General features: G+C 52.4%; 1 protein-coding gene across 23 annotated transcripts in view; it reads right to left on the reverse strand.

Annotated features, from left to right (window-relative positions):
* Positions 1-16,074, reverse strand: part of HGSNAT (heparan-alpha-glucosaminide N-acetyltransferase) — a 35,917-nt gene that overhangs the window by 3,342 nt on the left and 16,501 nt on the right. For 6 of the 23 annotated variants that reach the window (XM_081519121.1, XM_081519133.1, XM_081519126.1 and 3 more), the window contains exons 6-18: positions 14,167-14,236; positions 13,405-13,502; positions 11,574-11,650; positions 10,917-10,947; positions 9,623-9,783; positions 8,370-8,485; positions 6,235-6,356; positions 5,732-5,858; positions 4,709-4,795; positions 2,988-3,065; positions 2,068-2,138; positions 1,863-1,975; positions 69-1,206 (exon numbers count right to left, since the gene is read on the reverse strand). In XM_081519121.1, the coding sequence (XP_081375247.1) occupies positions 1,025-1,206; positions 1,863-1,975; positions 2,068-2,138; positions 2,988-3,065; positions 4,709-4,795; positions 5,732-5,858; positions 6,235-6,356; positions 8,370-8,485; positions 9,623-9,783; positions 10,917-10,947; positions 11,574-11,650; positions 13,405-13,502; positions 14,167-14,236 (1,333 nt within the window). In that variant the 3' untranslated portion in view covers positions 69-1,024. Of the gene's footprint in view, positions 1-68; positions 1,298-1,862; positions 1,976-2,067; positions 2,139-2,987; positions 3,066-4,708; positions 4,796-5,731; positions 5,859-6,234; positions 6,357-8,369; positions 8,486-9,622; positions 9,805-10,916; positions 10,948-11,555; positions 11,651-13,404; positions 13,503-14,166; positions 14,237-16,074 lie in introns of those variants that run through there. The other 17 variants (XM_081519137.1, XM_081519140.1, XM_081519139.1 and 14 more) reach the window with 7 other exon arrangements.

The raw sequence follows: 16,074 nt of genomic DNA on the forward strand, positions 1-16,074 counted from the left end.
GTGATTCCAAGCAGGCAAGCTGCCTCTGCTGTGGAGGGTCATTCGAAAGGAGTCACTCCAATGAGAGCTTTTTAAACTTATCATTTATTTTGAAGCGTTTTCTGTAACAAAATGATCTCTTCTAAGGATTTCAGGAAAGCCACTGATGTCTCCCACCCCACTGGGTCTCAGGGCTGGAGGGGACCTGCCCAGCGAGGATGGCAGAGCAGGGGCCTGGCCGAATGCGTGGGCTCCTCTCTTCCTAGAGACAGAGGATGGCTCTGGGGACCCCTCCCCACCATATGCACAAACAGGACGGGTGGGAGGTGGGTGGGCACAGAGACGGGGAGCTGATGGGCTCAAGGAGGTGCCTAAGCAGGTAACTGTTGGCGAGGGTGGCCAGGAATCACACGTCTACAGTTTCACTTACTTTGCAAGTGGGAAAATGCAGAACATGGCTTCTGAGGGAAAGGCATTTTTTTGGACCCACCTATACCTTACGGATCTGAAAGGAAATTACTTGGACTTTCTTGGAATATTAAACTGTACGTAACCAAAATATAGTAGACTATGTTACTGTACACGACACCCAATGAGCTTCCTAGACAAAGACATGACAGCGATGGTGGCATCTTGGTCTCTGTGGACATGCGTGAACAGACAAGTCTGCAGGAACCAAGGTCAGTGAGAGCAGACCTGGGTGGCTTTATCCGTCACAGAAGCAAAGTGGCCTGGCCATTCCCTTGTGAAAAATTCAACCACACATCCTTAGAATGAAGTTCCAGAGGCATCCGTTCACACAGCAGATGGAGAGAAAAGACAATTAGGGTTCAGATGTTTGAGTTCCGCGTACACAGGCAGAGTTGGACGAGCCGTGTCCCAGTCAACCAGCCTGAGCATGTCCGCATCGCCCCCTTAACCGGGAGACACACAGCATCGCCCCCTTAACCGGGAGACACACAGCCTATCTGTTTCATAAGCAAGGACTCCTGTCAGTGATCCCTGGGGCCCAGTCTTCTGCCAGAAGCACATCTCGGCTGGGGCCTCAGATTTTCCAAAACACCTTCTTCTTATAGAGGACGTAGGCGATGAGCACCCACAGGGCGGTGGCGACCGTGTTCTGCACGAGGTGCTCCTTGTGCGACTGCTGGTCCCCCAGCTTCCACTGGAAGGGGAAGTAGTTGGCGAAGACCTCGTGGCCCACGTACACCAGGATCGAGTTCATCCCTGGGGAGACACAGCTGGTCATCCACCTAACTCTGGACGTCTGACTTTGGTTCAGTGGAAAGAGAGAAAAAGCACCCACTTCTGCTATCGGCTATGGCCAAAAAAATAAGGGATGGGTATGTTAAGAGATGTGAGTGTAAATTACATCCAAAAATTAGAAAATACTCCTTTTGTTAAGTGTGACTCTGGAATACTAAACCTGAAAGTCAGAAATATTAACTTATCTTCTCTACCCAGGAAACCCAAGCACCAGAGAGAGTAACTGCTACTGGACTCGGGGCTGAAACAAGTCACTGAAATCGCCTGCCGCCTCTCGTCTTGGGCAGAAGCGCGTCTAAACCGCCCCGAGCATCCCCTCCACGTAGCATCACTCACGCATCGTCTACAGCGTGCGTGTGTGTGTGTGGGGGGGTGTTCCATGAGAAGGCACGACCCCTTTTCTGAAGCGCCCGGAACCAATGACCTGCCTGAGGAGGCCAGTTGGGTGCATTTACGACTCCACAAGCTAAATGGTAAAATGGGGGGGGGCTGCCGGGAATGGGGCCAGCAATGCCCTGCCTGGGGCCCCCGGGACACACTCAGCACCGGCCACTCGCGGCCTCCAGCCTGTCCTCTGGGTGCCTTCCTCCGCGCGGCCTGGGGTGGGGGGCGCTCACCCGGGTAGAAGAATGGGGCTCCCGTCCATAGCCCCTTGACATCCACCACGGGGTACAGGGCCAGCAGGATGAGGAAGGCCAAGGCGCTCAGCGTGGTGACGTAGGAGATGGACCTGGGGGACAGCGGGCGTCTCAGGGCTCCGGGGAGCTCGACGGGACACCCGCCCCACCCCGGGTGTGACTGCGACGGGGCTTCTGCACCTACCAGAGGTTTTTGTTTACTGGAATAAAGCCTTCATTTTCAGACGCTTTCGTCAGAGCCACAGAAACAAGCCCCTGGAGGCAGGGGTGGGGTGGGGAGAAAGATGTTAAAAGCTTTTTCTATCATCTCCAGAAACAACGGTGGTTCCAAACGGAAAACCAGGAGTGGCTTCCTTGCTTAGGGAAAGCTGAAAAGTGTGCCCTCCGTTTTATTCTTTTAACTAGAAAAACATTTTTAAGATGTATCAGTATGGGCTCCCCTGGTGGTCCAGTGGTTACGAATCCACCTTGCAATGCAGGGAACACAGGTTCGATCCCTGGTCCGGGAAGAGTCCACACGCTGCAGAGCAACTAAGCCCGTGTACCACAGCGACTGAGCCTGCGCACCCTAGAGCCAGTGCTCTGCAACGAGAAGCCCCGCGATGAGAAGCCCATGCAACACAGCTAGAGCAGCCCCACCCCCCACACCTAGAGAAAGGCCTGAGCGCAGCAATGAAAGCCCAGCACAGCCAAAACAGAAATAATAGTTACATAAATAAAACAAGATACATAGCCAACAACACTCTCCACAAAGTTCTTTTCAGCCTTGCCCTGAGTTGAAGGTTAACAAGCTGATGACCGCAGGGTCAGAGGGGAGAGGAACGGACAGGCTTCTCTTCTGCCCCCTGCCAACCTGCTATGGGGGGCCAGGTCCTGCTGGCAAAGGACCCCCTAGAATCCACACCTCTGCTCCATTTCCTCACAGATTCACTGACTTCCTTAAAGAGACTTCTAAGAAAAACCAACCTGAGCATTTAGGCGTCAAGATGATGAAGTTAAGAATGTTCTAATGCAACAGCTGCGACCCCAGGGCTAAATGTTTTCTTTCTTTGAAACGTGAATGTGTGAAGAGAAGGAACTTCAGTGAGGGAGGGGGGTACTTACAAGAAGACAACCCCAGGCAGCGAATCTGATCAGGATGCCTCTGGTCTGGTCCTTGTAATACAGGAGTATCTTCCCTGCCTGGGGAAGAAAATGCAGTGTGACCAAGAGAACCAGCTGGGGGGGGCGGAGTTCTTATTTCACATTCACTCAGTCTCCAGACTCCCGTTCCAGACAGACTTGCCTGTAGGCACTGAGGTTACCAGGGAATGAATGGTCCCCCTGCCCTTGGCTAGTGGGGGAAAGAGGAGCAGGGACCACTGGGGAGGGAGGGAGGGAGGGAGGGGGGAGGGGGACACACAGTGGATGTGCTGCTGGGCTGAGGACATGAGCGTGAAGCAGGAACAGTGTTGGGCAGCATGGAACAGCATGCTCACAGCATGTCACAGGGGTGAAAACACACGGTCGCCCTACTGGGCTGCAGGTAGTTCAGAAAGGCCAAGGGCGTCAGAGGTGGGAAGGAGGGGGCAGGTGGCACGAGCTTTCGCTCACAGGCGATGGGAGCCAAGGAAAGTCACTCCCCCTGCCATGTCACCAGGGACCAGCTCAGGCTGGGCTATTGGATGGCCCCCTCTGTCAGGGGTACAGAAGGGGGAGAGGGACAGTGTGGACCCAGAGGCAGGGAACACTTTAAAAACAGAAAAGTCTGCACTTTGCATAAACCACCCCCAAATTAGGATTTTCTGAAAACACTGAAGAAAGTGTTAACAATAATTTATAAGAGCTAAAACTTATGAATGTCCTGTTCTTGCAGCCTTATGTGAATTAACTTATTTAGGTGCTATTAACTTATATAAATGCTATTGAAGCACACGGGGTACAGAAACACTCCCCGGATGGCCCAGTGGGTGCGCAGGGTCCAGGCACGGGGGGCGGTCAGCACTCCTTACCGGAGTTAGGGCACGCACAGATTTACCTGGAGAGCATACGGGGGATTAAATGCATTTATGAATAAAAGCACCAGTGTAAACTCTACGGTGCTGCAGACAGAAAGGCAGCATCTCTACCCAGGAAATTAATCACCAGAATGTATGCTGTAGACCTGCACTGTCCCACACGGGAACCGCTGGCCACCTGTGACGATTCAAGTGTAAATTTAAATGAAATAAAAAAACCAGTTCCTCCTTCAGACCAGCCACATCTGGAGGACTCGGCAGCCACATGCAGAATAGTTTCAGGGTCACAGAGGTCCCCCAGGAAGGGGCACGTGGTCTTTCCCCTCCCAGTCATCTCCTCTCAAATAACGGTTTCCAACACCAAACTGGGAGAATTTCAGGAAGGAAAATCTGGGCTGCTCAGAATCTTAACATAATTGCCTGTGAGAAAAACGGAGAGCCACCAGTACTGGCTTGGGCATAGTGTACGCATAATCCGAAACTGTGTGATGTGCACACGAAAGAGAGGTGACAGGTGACCTTCCAGACACGGTCCAGCCCAGCGGGGACACCTCTCGCCCTGGGGCTGCTGTTCCCACCGCCGAGATGAGCCATATGAGTAACAACTTCTGAGACTACCGTGATGACACCTAATTATATGAATGCGCTAACTTTTAGCATCCTCTAGTTTTGACGATCTGTCAAACAGAAGCAGAATTTATTAGGCCTGAACTACACAGAAGATTGTGCTTCCAATGACTTCTTTTAGTCAAACGGGCATGTGGATGAGTGATGAATCAATAGTCACAAACTGTCAGGAACACGCATTCTCATGAAATGAACAAATACCTGAACTCCCAAAAATGCCATCACGATGGAGTTGATGGTCCCCAGGATGCCTTCTGGGTCATAGGCCACCTCGGTGTGATAAAGCACCTGAACAGGACGAGAAGGCAGGACTCACGCACTGACCGAAAAACACACACAAGCAACTCGCAGACGAAACACAGACTTCATTACACCCCAGCAGTCAATGTTTTCAGTTTCGCTGCAGAAATTCACTGCCAACTTGTGGCCAGCATACTTCTGGCCAAGAAAGTATGTGGTGTGTGACACTCTGGAAGGAAACACGGATGTGAGCCCCGGTGCAAGGCAGCCGCCTTGACCTCAGGTGGTCCAGGAGATGGTGCTGGGACCCATGCCCTTGACACAATGTGTCCCTTGACAGCTTCAAACACTACGGGATCTTTTACTTTTCAGGTTTATTCTTTGAGATCAAGCCTATTGTGACACTGACTTCTCCCTTTCCTCTTTTAAGGCAAATAACATTTAAAAATGTATTTGTATTATTTCATTGTAAGAGAAATGGTTATTGTAGAAAGGGCAGAAATTTGGAGCCAGTTATTGTCATGGATGCTGGGGGCATCACCCAACTATCTCATCCGGGCTCGTCCCACCCCTCAGGAAACGAGAGCATCCCAAAGTAGTAACGGCCAAAAGCTCTCAGCTGCTCCTGGGTTCATCCCTGAAGGGAGCCAGGTCTCGGGAGTCACCCCCTTGCTGGGCCGTCCACATCCCACCGGGGATGTCAAGGGCCTGGTCCGTGCTGATCCCAAAAAGCTGCCGGACAGACCTCCCTCACAGGAACCCCCCACCCGCCCTGGACCTGAGACCACGTGAAAGCACCGCGTGCACAGCTGGTACCGGGCAGCCTCACTTTAAAAGCCAAAGAAACACACCGCCCACGACCAACGTCAAAGCAACGTCTCTAAGGTCAGCCAACTCTTCAAACACAGCTCGGCTCCGCCCTCGGCCACCTCTCGGGCGCCCGCTCCCCCCCGGGTCCGCCCTGCTGGCGCGGCGCCCACTCACAGTGGAGGACGGGCGCTGGTAGAGGTGCTGCTCCCCCAGGAGCAGGCGGTCCACGTAGCCCGCGGCGCCGCCCGTGCAGTTCGGGTACCTGCCCCAGTCTCCGATGCCGCCGGGCCCCAGGTAGCCGCTGAGGAGGCGAGAACGCGCGCTTCACCCGCTGCGCACGGGCGCTGTGCCTGCCCACCACATCCCCAGGGGGCCGCCAACTCCCACCCGCCCCACGACCCCTGAGCGCCCTGCACACCCACCCCCTGGCCGCCCCAGGGGTGAGACGGGGGCGGGGGCCCAAAGGCCATCCCCCCTCCCGCTGACCCTGTGAGGCCTGCCAGAGACGGGCGGCCACGCATTCCACCCCTCTCCTCCCCCGCCCCAACACCAGGGCGTCTTCGAGGCGGACAGAGAGGAAGGGAGGTCCCAACATGGGCAGGCTGACAGCTGGAACCCGGAGGCTCCGACGTGGCAGAAAGGGACGTGCAAACGGGGTTTCCCGCAGGGCTCCTCACGTGGGGCACCCGGGAACAGGTAAGAAGAAGGTCAAGGCCAGCCAGATGCCTTCCAGTATCAGCACGAAGAGCCACTGGGGCCAGCCGGCCGTGACGTCCAGCAGAGAAAAGCAGCTTCTCTCCTGGGGGGAGGGGGGCGCACATAAAGAACACGTGTGAGCTCAGCGCGGGCGGGATGGGGAAGAACACGCAGCTGTACGTGTACTCAGGAAGTTCCTGGGAGGCTCCTCTTGGCCTCGATGGTGCTAACACAGAATAGATGTGTGTTTATTCCAAATGCAGATACGCCACCTCTGTGACACGGGCTTCCCTTGGTAGCTCAGCTGGTAAAGAATCTGCCTGCAATGCAGGATACCCCAGTTCGATTCCTGGGTCGGGAAGATCCCCTGGAGGAGAGCACCCACTCCAGCAACCCACTCCAGTATTCTTGCCTGGAGAACCCCATGGACAGAGGAGCCTGGTGGGCTACAGTCCATGGGGTTGCAAAGAGTTGGACACAACTGAGTGGCTAAGCATAGCATATGACATGTCACAGTAAAATGTTAGTTGAGAAGTTGTCAGTGGAAAATTCTACTCTTGTACCCAAGTGATTTAAAAAGAGATGTTCATACAGAAATATGTACATGAATGTACACAGAATCATTATTCATAGTAGCCAAAAACTGAAAACAGGTCAACTATCCATCAACTGATGAATGAATACAAAATATGTTACATTCAGAAAACAGAATATTATTCAGGAGTAAAAAGGAATCAAGTATTCATGGCATAACACAGATAAACCTCAAAAAATATTCGGCTAAATGAAAAACGCCAGACATGAGAAGCCACGTACTGTGTGATTACATGTCTGTGACATGTAATTCCATGTCTATGACATGTCCAGAACAGGCAGATCAACAGACAGACAGCAGATTAGGGTTGTCTAGGGATGGGGGACCTAGGGCTGGGGAGTGGCTGGGAGTGAGACAGGGTGTTTTCAGGTTCAGGGGGTAAAGAGACTATTCCAGAATTAGATAGTGGTGATGTCTGCACAACTCTGTGACTATACCAAATGTCCCTCAATTTTACACCTCAAGGGTGTGAGTTTTATGGCATGTGAATTATATCTCAATAACGCTATTACTTTAAAAATAAATACAACCGAATTTTAAAAGGAAAATGCAATTTCAGCTTTGGGAGCTCTTCTGGTTGAAGGAAGAAGGGGTACAGCCCACCTGCTCCTGGGGTCCCCACAGCCCCTGGCTCCATCGTGGGGGCCTGGACGAGCCTCACAGACCCTCAAGTCCCCCACGGCTACCCAGGTCACATCCGGGTGTGCATGGCAGCCCCACTGTGCCTTCAGGGGCCTGCAGCAGAGGGCATGGGGGCGTGGGCACGGGGCCACTGCGGGGAGCGGGGTAAAGGAGTGCGGGGTAAACGCAGTCCAGCAACATGCAGCCGAGGAGGCCTTCCAGGAAGGCCTGAGGGAACCTGGGGTTCAGGGGTGAGTCTGCTAGCCACACAGGAAGGGCGGGAACAAACACCGCTTTATTAGCGTACTGTGAAGTAGGAGCCACACGGAAAGATTTCAACATTTCCACCTAAAGCTTTGCCTCCACTGGGGGGGACAAAAAAAAAATAGCTGTCATCTGAGTAAACTCAACTCGGCAGTTTATAACAAGACAGAAAGTAGTAACATGAGGTGAGACACTCACATCCACCTTACAAAGAAGAAACGGGGAGCAGCCCAGGGCAGACCTGGCACTTTGCAGGTCGAACCTCTGCAGCCTTTGTGCGGACACTGACACGTTCTAGAGGTTTCCACAAGGAAACGGAAACCCCGGCAGCGACGCCCCCGAGAGGCTGGACTAGCGCACCAGGTGATGGTGCTGCTGTTTAAGGCCATCGAAATGCACCGATTAACGGAAACGGGAACATTCATTAGGAGGGGGGCGCTCACGGTATGTGTTCTTGATCACAATAAAAAAAAGACCGATAGAAAGACTAAATAAAAATAACTACTTGAAAAGAAAAAAAGATGCTCTGGAACAGAGTTAGAGCGTCTCGTTCTCTTTGGTGCTGCGCTCAGAACTAAAGAAGGTTCTGGCACTTATACGGGGACCCTCCCCCCTTTATAAAACGGGGTCGCTCACCGAGGCGCAGGTCTCGGGCACTGGCTTGGCGAAGAGCAGCTCCAACACGGCGACCACGAAGTAGGTGGCCCCCAGGCGCTGGAGCACACCGGGGACGCGCGCCTTCTCCCAGGACACTGCGGGGCACGGGCAGGGGTGTCAGCCAGCACCGCTCGCCTCACCCCGACACGACACCACCTTCTCCCGAGGGGCAGACAGACCTCTACCGCGCCCGAGGAAGTCTGTTTTTTCAGCTTGTGGAGATGGGAGCCCAGGTGGTCAGGGAGGTGGTCAGCAGGGAGGCTGGGCGCAGAGCAGCTGAGGGTCCCCTCAGCGTGGGGACAAAGGGAGGTCCCCTCCCGCCTTCTCCCGTCAAGGGTGAGGATCCAACCGCCAGCCAGCAGCGGCCTGCAGACTGGCACGGGCCGGGCTCGCCCTGCCTCGCAGGCTGCCCGACGACGACCCCAGGAGGCCCCACCGTGTGTGCCCTGCGTGGAGACCCGCTGAGCCCACGTCCCTCGGGGCCCCACCTCCTCCCATCGCCGGAAACCTCAGCGCCTCCTGCCTGAGGGTTTGCTGGACGGCTGCCCGGGTGAGTGTGTCCCCGTCCGCGAGTGACAGGCTGAGCCCTCTGCAGATCGCGGCCTCTGCCTCCCCGGCTCCGTCGCTGCCCCAGCGCGGGGCTCACACCCTTTCCCCGGGGGTCCTGCCCCTCTCACGCCTCTCCAAAACGGCAGAGGCGTCCCTGCCCCCTCGCAGCCAGGGGCGTGCACAGGCAAGGGGGCCGGAAAGGCAGCCTCACCATGAGAGCGGGAGAAACCAAAGCGGCAGGAGGGAGACAACGGGAGCCAGCGGCTGGTCTGGCCTCACCCTGGCCCTCCCCACACTCGGCACAGCACTTCGCTCTCCCCGCCCCAGGGTCTTTCTCTGTACAGAACGGTTTGCCTGGACTTGGAGGCACCTTTCAGGCCTCAAATTCCAAGATCATAATAATACGGACTTCCCCGGCGGTCCAATTGTTAAGCCTCTGCACTTCCACCGCAGCGGGGCGCGGGTTCCATCCCGGGTTGAGGAACTAAGACCCTGCATGCCGTGTGGTGCAGCCAAATTAATAATAATAATGCCCCAAATCATGCAAACATTAGATGTACTCTTCAAGTAACTGTTCTTTTTTGCAGGCAAAACTTGAGGTGGAGGAACTGCGTTTCTTTCAAAGAATAACATATCTTTTCCCTATTTCAACCTGAATATATTTTAACGGGAAAAATACTTACGTGGACCAAGGCAATAATTGGGATTCACAACGAAAATTCCTATACAGATTAACAGGAAACTCCTCCACGCAATCTTCCCCAATAATCTGAATTTTGAACATCCCCGCTGCAGAATGGAAGTCATTGACAGAAAAATCGAAGTTCCCATAATAAATACAAACCTGAAAAAACAACAGCTCTTACTAGGTGGCCACTTCCAACTTTTTTGTCTCTACATCATTAGTATTTTATAACCTAAGATGTTAGAGAAGCAACATATGATTTCTTGAAACCACATCAGCTTAGAGGTGGAGGAAGCATCCCAATGGCGGGCTGCAAGGTTTGTGCCCCTTCTTGTCCCGTCTTAGGAGGAAACCCTTTGGAACTATGGATAATCTCCCCATTCGGTCACCAAAACCAAACTATTACGTATAAAATAAGCTACAAGGATATTCTGTGCAACATAAGGAATGTGACCAATATTTTATCGTAACTATATTTTAAAATTGTGAATCCCTATAGTATATACATGTATGTATACTATATATATATATATGTATGTATGGTACATGTACCATACATACATATATATATACAGTATACACATATACAGCACAGACTTACATAATGTTGAACATCAACTACATTTCAATAAAAAAAAATTAAAATAAACTCTTCACCCGCTCAGATAAACCTAAGTTTGTATCAGCAATGAAACACTGGGGACCAAAGATAGAAATCCATGGCCGGTTCTATGAACACCTCCAAATGATGGAGGGAAGTTGTTCAAAGTGTCAGCAGAGACACAAAACCCGTGCTGTATGGGAAGTCAAGGTCCTTCAACCAGGGGAAGAGCCAGAGACAGCCGGGCTTAGTCCACTATTATTTTAGAATTTAACTCACTACTATCATTAACTGTTACATACATTATCAGAATTTATCAGAATTCCCTGATACGGATGTACTGCGTACCTTTTAGAAGTAAGATTTTCACACGTATTTTCAGGATTAGTCGAATATTCAGAATTTATGACTTTCCACAAGATTCTAGGATCTCCCATATCATACGCACACTAAGGAAATGTTCCCTCCGAAGTCACCCATCTTTTATGCGCACATGTCTTAGACAAGCACTACGCCAGGTGTCAGAACTGTTCAGGATCCCAGTTTTCGGGAGGAGCTCATCACACAGAGCCCTGCAGGCAGCACAGGCCCGCCGCCGGAACTCGGGGCCGGGGTCAGGAAGGTCCAGCATCAGCGGAAAACCAACGCTGGCAGATGGGCCACAAAGAGCGGGTGGTGGGTTTAAACTCACCATGGGAACACAAGGTCAGCCACCGTCAGTCCTGCAGAAGGACACAAGCGTAATGGTGAGGAAGGGACCCGGAACGTCGGCGCTCCCTGACCTGGGACGGCATCCATCTCTCACTGACCGGGCGAGTCCTCAGGAAAACCCCACAAAGCAGTACCGAGCTGCCCTGACTCTGGGGCTGGGGGCTGGCCAGGGGCGCTTCCTGAGAGCAGGCCCGGCACGGGAAGCCTGGACAGAAGTGTGCAGGCAGTCTACGATCTCAGGGACTGCTCCTCAAAACTCATCCAAAACCCACCCCCCTCCCAGCCAGATTCACAGCCACGATTCGGCATTCCTGAGACCCCCCCCAGATCCACCACATCCCCAGGAGGACCACGCATCTCAGGGCAGAACGCCCATGAGGCTGTGGCCCAAGGCGCACCTAGAGCAGGACGAGGACCTTATATCCACGTTCTAACACCCTCTGCAGAGCCCACATCCTGGCCGCACCGCGGAGCCAGGGTACACCAAAGGGAGAATGGAACTGAAGGCTGAGGCAGTGGTCTAAGGCGCTGTCTGTGGGGACCCATCTCTGGAGCCTCTTGGGGGTACTGGCGGGTTCTCCGCCCGCAGCTCTGGAGGGGCCCGAGTCAGCCAGGCCACCTCCAGGCAGGGGCTCACCATTCCAGCTCGAGTGCTTGAAGTACCAGTATTTCCCGCCTCCGTAGTTCACGAAGACCATGAGGATGAGCGCCATCCTGCAAAGCAACAGACACACAGGCTCAGGGCCCGGCCGTGTGCCCAGGACGCCTGGCTGCAGGACACAGTGCTGTCCTGATGCGGGCAGACCCTTCAAAAGCGAGAAACTTCAGCTTCTCAGCACTGCAGGGAGGACCCTGCACGGAAGTCCTCTCTGCCATTTGCGACATGATGCCTGAAGAAAAAGTGCCACTACACCCTGGAATTTGAAAATGGACAAAAACATTCCTGATCACTCCATTTCGTGCTAATTATGTAAGTGTTTCAGGTTAAGGAACTGTAGTGGGAGGGAGAGTCTTTCGGGTCAAGACCTGGCTTCCTCTTTCTTGGATCCACTGGACCTCGGGTGAGCCTCCCATCAGTTCTGTGAGAAGGAGGGACATCCTGACCCGGGGACGATGACAGAGAGTTACATCCATCACCGCACTGAACCTGTGCTTGAAATATCTCAGTACTAAATCAGTGTCAGTCCCTGAACACCTGGGAACATCTCCAGAAGCGAGAGGAATATAGTAAGACAGATTCTGCCTGTGCTGCTGTTTGATGCCAATTCCCCTGAATGTGGGGAATAAAGACAAGAGTGTGTCAACGGGGTGATTTGTGGGAACTCTGGAACCCAGATATCACCTGGTAGCTCAGCTGGTAAAGCATCTACCTGCAATGCAGGAGACCCCAGTTTGACTGAATGGATAGGTTACCCACTCCAGTATTCACGGGCTTCCCTGGCGGCTCACATGATAAAGAATCCGCTTGCAAGGTGGGAGACCTGGGTTCAATCTCTGGATCGGGAAGATCCCCTGGAGCAGAGAATGGCACCCCACTCCAGTATTCTTGCCTGGAGAATCCCATGGACAGAGGCACCTAGCAGGGGCCACAGTCCATGAGGTCACAAAAAGTCAGACACGAGTAAATGACTAGGCACAGCACCCTGGAGCCCAGCCGACTGCATTCATATCCCACGTGGTCCCCGCCTGACCTCGGGCAGCTTATTCAACTCTGAGGATCAACGGCTTCATGAGAAACAGGCCTGTTTTAGGAAGCATATACTTCACAGGACTGCTGAGAGATGAAATAGGTGAAGATAAGTTGGAACTGGGCCTGAGCACAGGAGGACTCTGTGTTGCAATGGTTATTATTGGCATCATTACTGTCACTCCTGCCTGGCTTCAGACAGAGCGGGGCACTCAGAGCCCTGGGGAGGCGGGGTCAGGGGTACCGGGTTCCTCCGGAGTCTGAAAGGCCTCAGTGGGGAGAAGCAGACGACCTGACACCTAGAGGCTTCTTCTCGGCCACACGGTCTCAGGCCTCATTGTCAGCGTCTGGTCCTGGCCGCCACTCTGGACCGCGTGACTCTGGATTTGCCATCAAAAGGGCCTGAAGTTTGAGCTAGTGTGCGAGTGGAGGAGGAGGACAAGGCTGCCCCGCGTTCTGTTTCCAGGCTGGGGCACTGGCCCGTCTGTGCAGCTGCTGAGTGGACAGGGGTGTCCGGGGCAGCTCCTCGCAGGCGGGATGACCCCCCAGCACTCCCGTGCCCCTGGGAGGCGGGTCTCGGCCTCTACCCCCGCTGCTCCGAGTGACCCGTCCGCCTGGCTCTCACGACAGTCTCAAGTCGGGAGAGGCTGCCGATGTAGCCTTACAGCAGGAGAACTTCTCCAGCCTCGAGAGCAAAGGGTGCCTGAAATACCTCCTGCAGCAAGTGTGTGTGCATGTGAACGTGCCACCCGAGGCCGCGCACCACCAGGAGCCCACGTACCCTCGGAACGTGTCCACGCAGCGGAGACGCAGCGGGGCTGCCGACCGACGCCAGGCCTCTGGTTGGGGGTCACTCGCCCTGCTCGGGGACCCCAGCTCCTTCCGGAAAAGGGGAGAAAAATGCCAACAGTTCATGATGCGAAAGAGTAAGCCAGACTTTTCTGCTTTTAGGGCAGAAATCAGCAGAGTGAAAGCTGAGGATCACTGTAGCGGGACGATCCTTTCGTTTGCTTCTGTAAAGACACACCTAGAGATTAGGGTTTCGCTTATTTGGGTTTTGCACCTCTGCTGAGGTTGCAGTGGCCAGGCTGATAAACAACCACAAAGGATGTCTAGGACAAGAACACCAGAGGTATGTCCGCCAGTGGACTCGGATGTGTCCATAAGGAACTGATTAACATGAGAAAGGACGTTCAATCACCATGGCGGGCCATCACGTGTACAGATTTAATACTCCTGTCTCTCATTCTCTTGTTTTAATCTTGACACTCTCTACTTAACCGGGTCGATTCAACAGTGCTGCCTGTGGAGTGGATAGACTCTCCACACTGAGCATCACCATGGAGCCTGAGCTCCAGCCTCACAAAGAAAGAGGAGGGGGCGCCCTTCACAGGGGCCGGAGGGGCCTTCTGGTGATCAAGAAGGCAGGACACTCGACCCGGTCGCGCACAACGTAAGACAGTCCAGACGACTAAATAAGGGACTGTAAATCCCGAATCAACGAAGACACGCAGCGCACACAAGACACATTCTAATCACTCACAGAATTGATGAGGCGATCCGTTTCCCGAGAATTGATTGCTTTAGAAATCCAATTCTGAAAGTCTTCCAAACTGTCAACAAATAAAAGGCCCAGTTAGTTTATTTTCTTGGGCAGAATTTTCAGAATATTATGCTGGAAGAAAATGAAAGCTCACATTCTATAAAGTCAAAGAATTAAGGCTTTTCCATTTTCAAGGAAACGGATGTCGGCCCTGCGAGCAGGACGTGCTTTGAAGAACTGCCTTGTTAACTCAGGGGTTAATTCCAGGGCAACCTGGCACGCAGGCTCTGCTTTGAGAGCTGGGGCCGCCTTTGTTAACTCAAGGGTCGAGTCCAGACATAGTAAACTGTCCCGCCACCTCTTATTGTTTACTAGGGAAACTCCTTGCAGCTTTCTGGAGCGCATCTGACACAGGACAAATGGCTTTTTATGACCTAAGTCCTGACAAACACAATCATGGGAAAATCATGGGAGTTTGGTTAATAGATTTATGTTTTTTAGGTGATTTCTGATGCATGTTACTTAGGTAATTTTTAATAATAGTATTGTATAAGAATTTCCTGGTATAAGGGTATATAATTCTGTGTGTAAGAATAAACAGGTGTCACTGGCATTGCAGGTTGCAGTGATCCTCTCAACGCCCCGCTGTGTCTGTGTCTGTGTCTCTCTGTGTCTCTGTGTCTGTTTCTTTTCTTAGCCGAGGAATCCCGCGTCCGTGCCTACGTTGACTCGTTGGCTGGCTCCGACAAACGGAAGTAGAAATCAACGTTCACAGCAGTAGCACTTTCAAGTGCAGGGCCCTGACAGCATGACCGCCTCAGAGAGGAAGCAGGAGTAAAGACAGAGCCTCCCTTCAAGGATGTCGTGAGGCGAATGACATCGTCAGCCCCATGGCTGGATTCTGGTTAAAGTTAGAACGGCAGAGGGTGCAGCAACCACATGTGCTGAAGGCAGCAACGACGGGTCTCAGCGTCCGCGGCCGTGGGAGGGCTGAGGCACCGCGCCCAGAGCAGCAGGAGCGGAGCGGAAGCAGGAGGGACGCAGAGATGGTCACTAAGTGAAGGAAGCCAGACAGGGAAAGACAAGGCCGCACGGTACTGCTTCCAGGTGGAACCTATCTCTGAAACAGAAACAGACTCACAGAGAAGAGACTGGCGGTTGCCAAGGAGGATGGAGGGCAAGGGAGGGATGCAGTGGGCATTTGGGATTAGCAGGTGCAAACTGGTATACAGTATACAGAACAGAGAAACAACTAGGACTTACTGTATACCACAGGGAACTATACTCAATCTCCTGTGATAAACCAGAACGGAAAAGAACATGAAAAAGGATGTGTATATATATGCATACACATCCATGTATAACTGAGTCACTTTGCTGTACAGCAAAGATTAACATATACTGTAAATCAATTATCCTTCAATAATTTAAATTTCAAAGATATCAATAAACAAAACCAGCAAAAACAAGAGTGTCAAGGTGAATGGGTGCCTTTCTCTCGATTCTGATTTTATTAATATCTGTCCACCCTGAATGTAAATTAATGAAGCTAGAGGCACCCTTGCGCCATACACAAAAATAAAATAAAATCAAAATGGTTTAAAGACTTAAATATAAGACACGACACCATAAAACTCCTAGAAGAAAACATACAGAAAACATTCTTTGACATTAATTGTACCCATGTTTTCTTAGGTCACTCTCTCAAGGCAATAGAAATGAGAGCAAAAATAATTACACTGACAAGCTCTGACGCAGCAAAGCAAACCATAAACAAAGTGAAAGACAACTGACAGATTGGGAGAACACATTTGCCAATGATGTGACTGAGAAGAGCTTGATTTCCAAAATATACAGACAGTTCTTACAATTCAGTAACAAAGAAACAAACAATGGAGGAATAGATAA

Source organism: Giraffa tippelskirchi, chromosome 8, assembly GCF_054371585.1.
Source record: "Giraffa tippelskirchi isolate mGirTip1 chromosome 8, T2T-mGirTip1v1.2.pri, whole genome shotgun sequence".
Taxonomy (NCBI): Eukaryota; Metazoa; Chordata; class Mammalia; order Artiodactyla; family Giraffidae; genus Giraffa; species Giraffa tippelskirchi.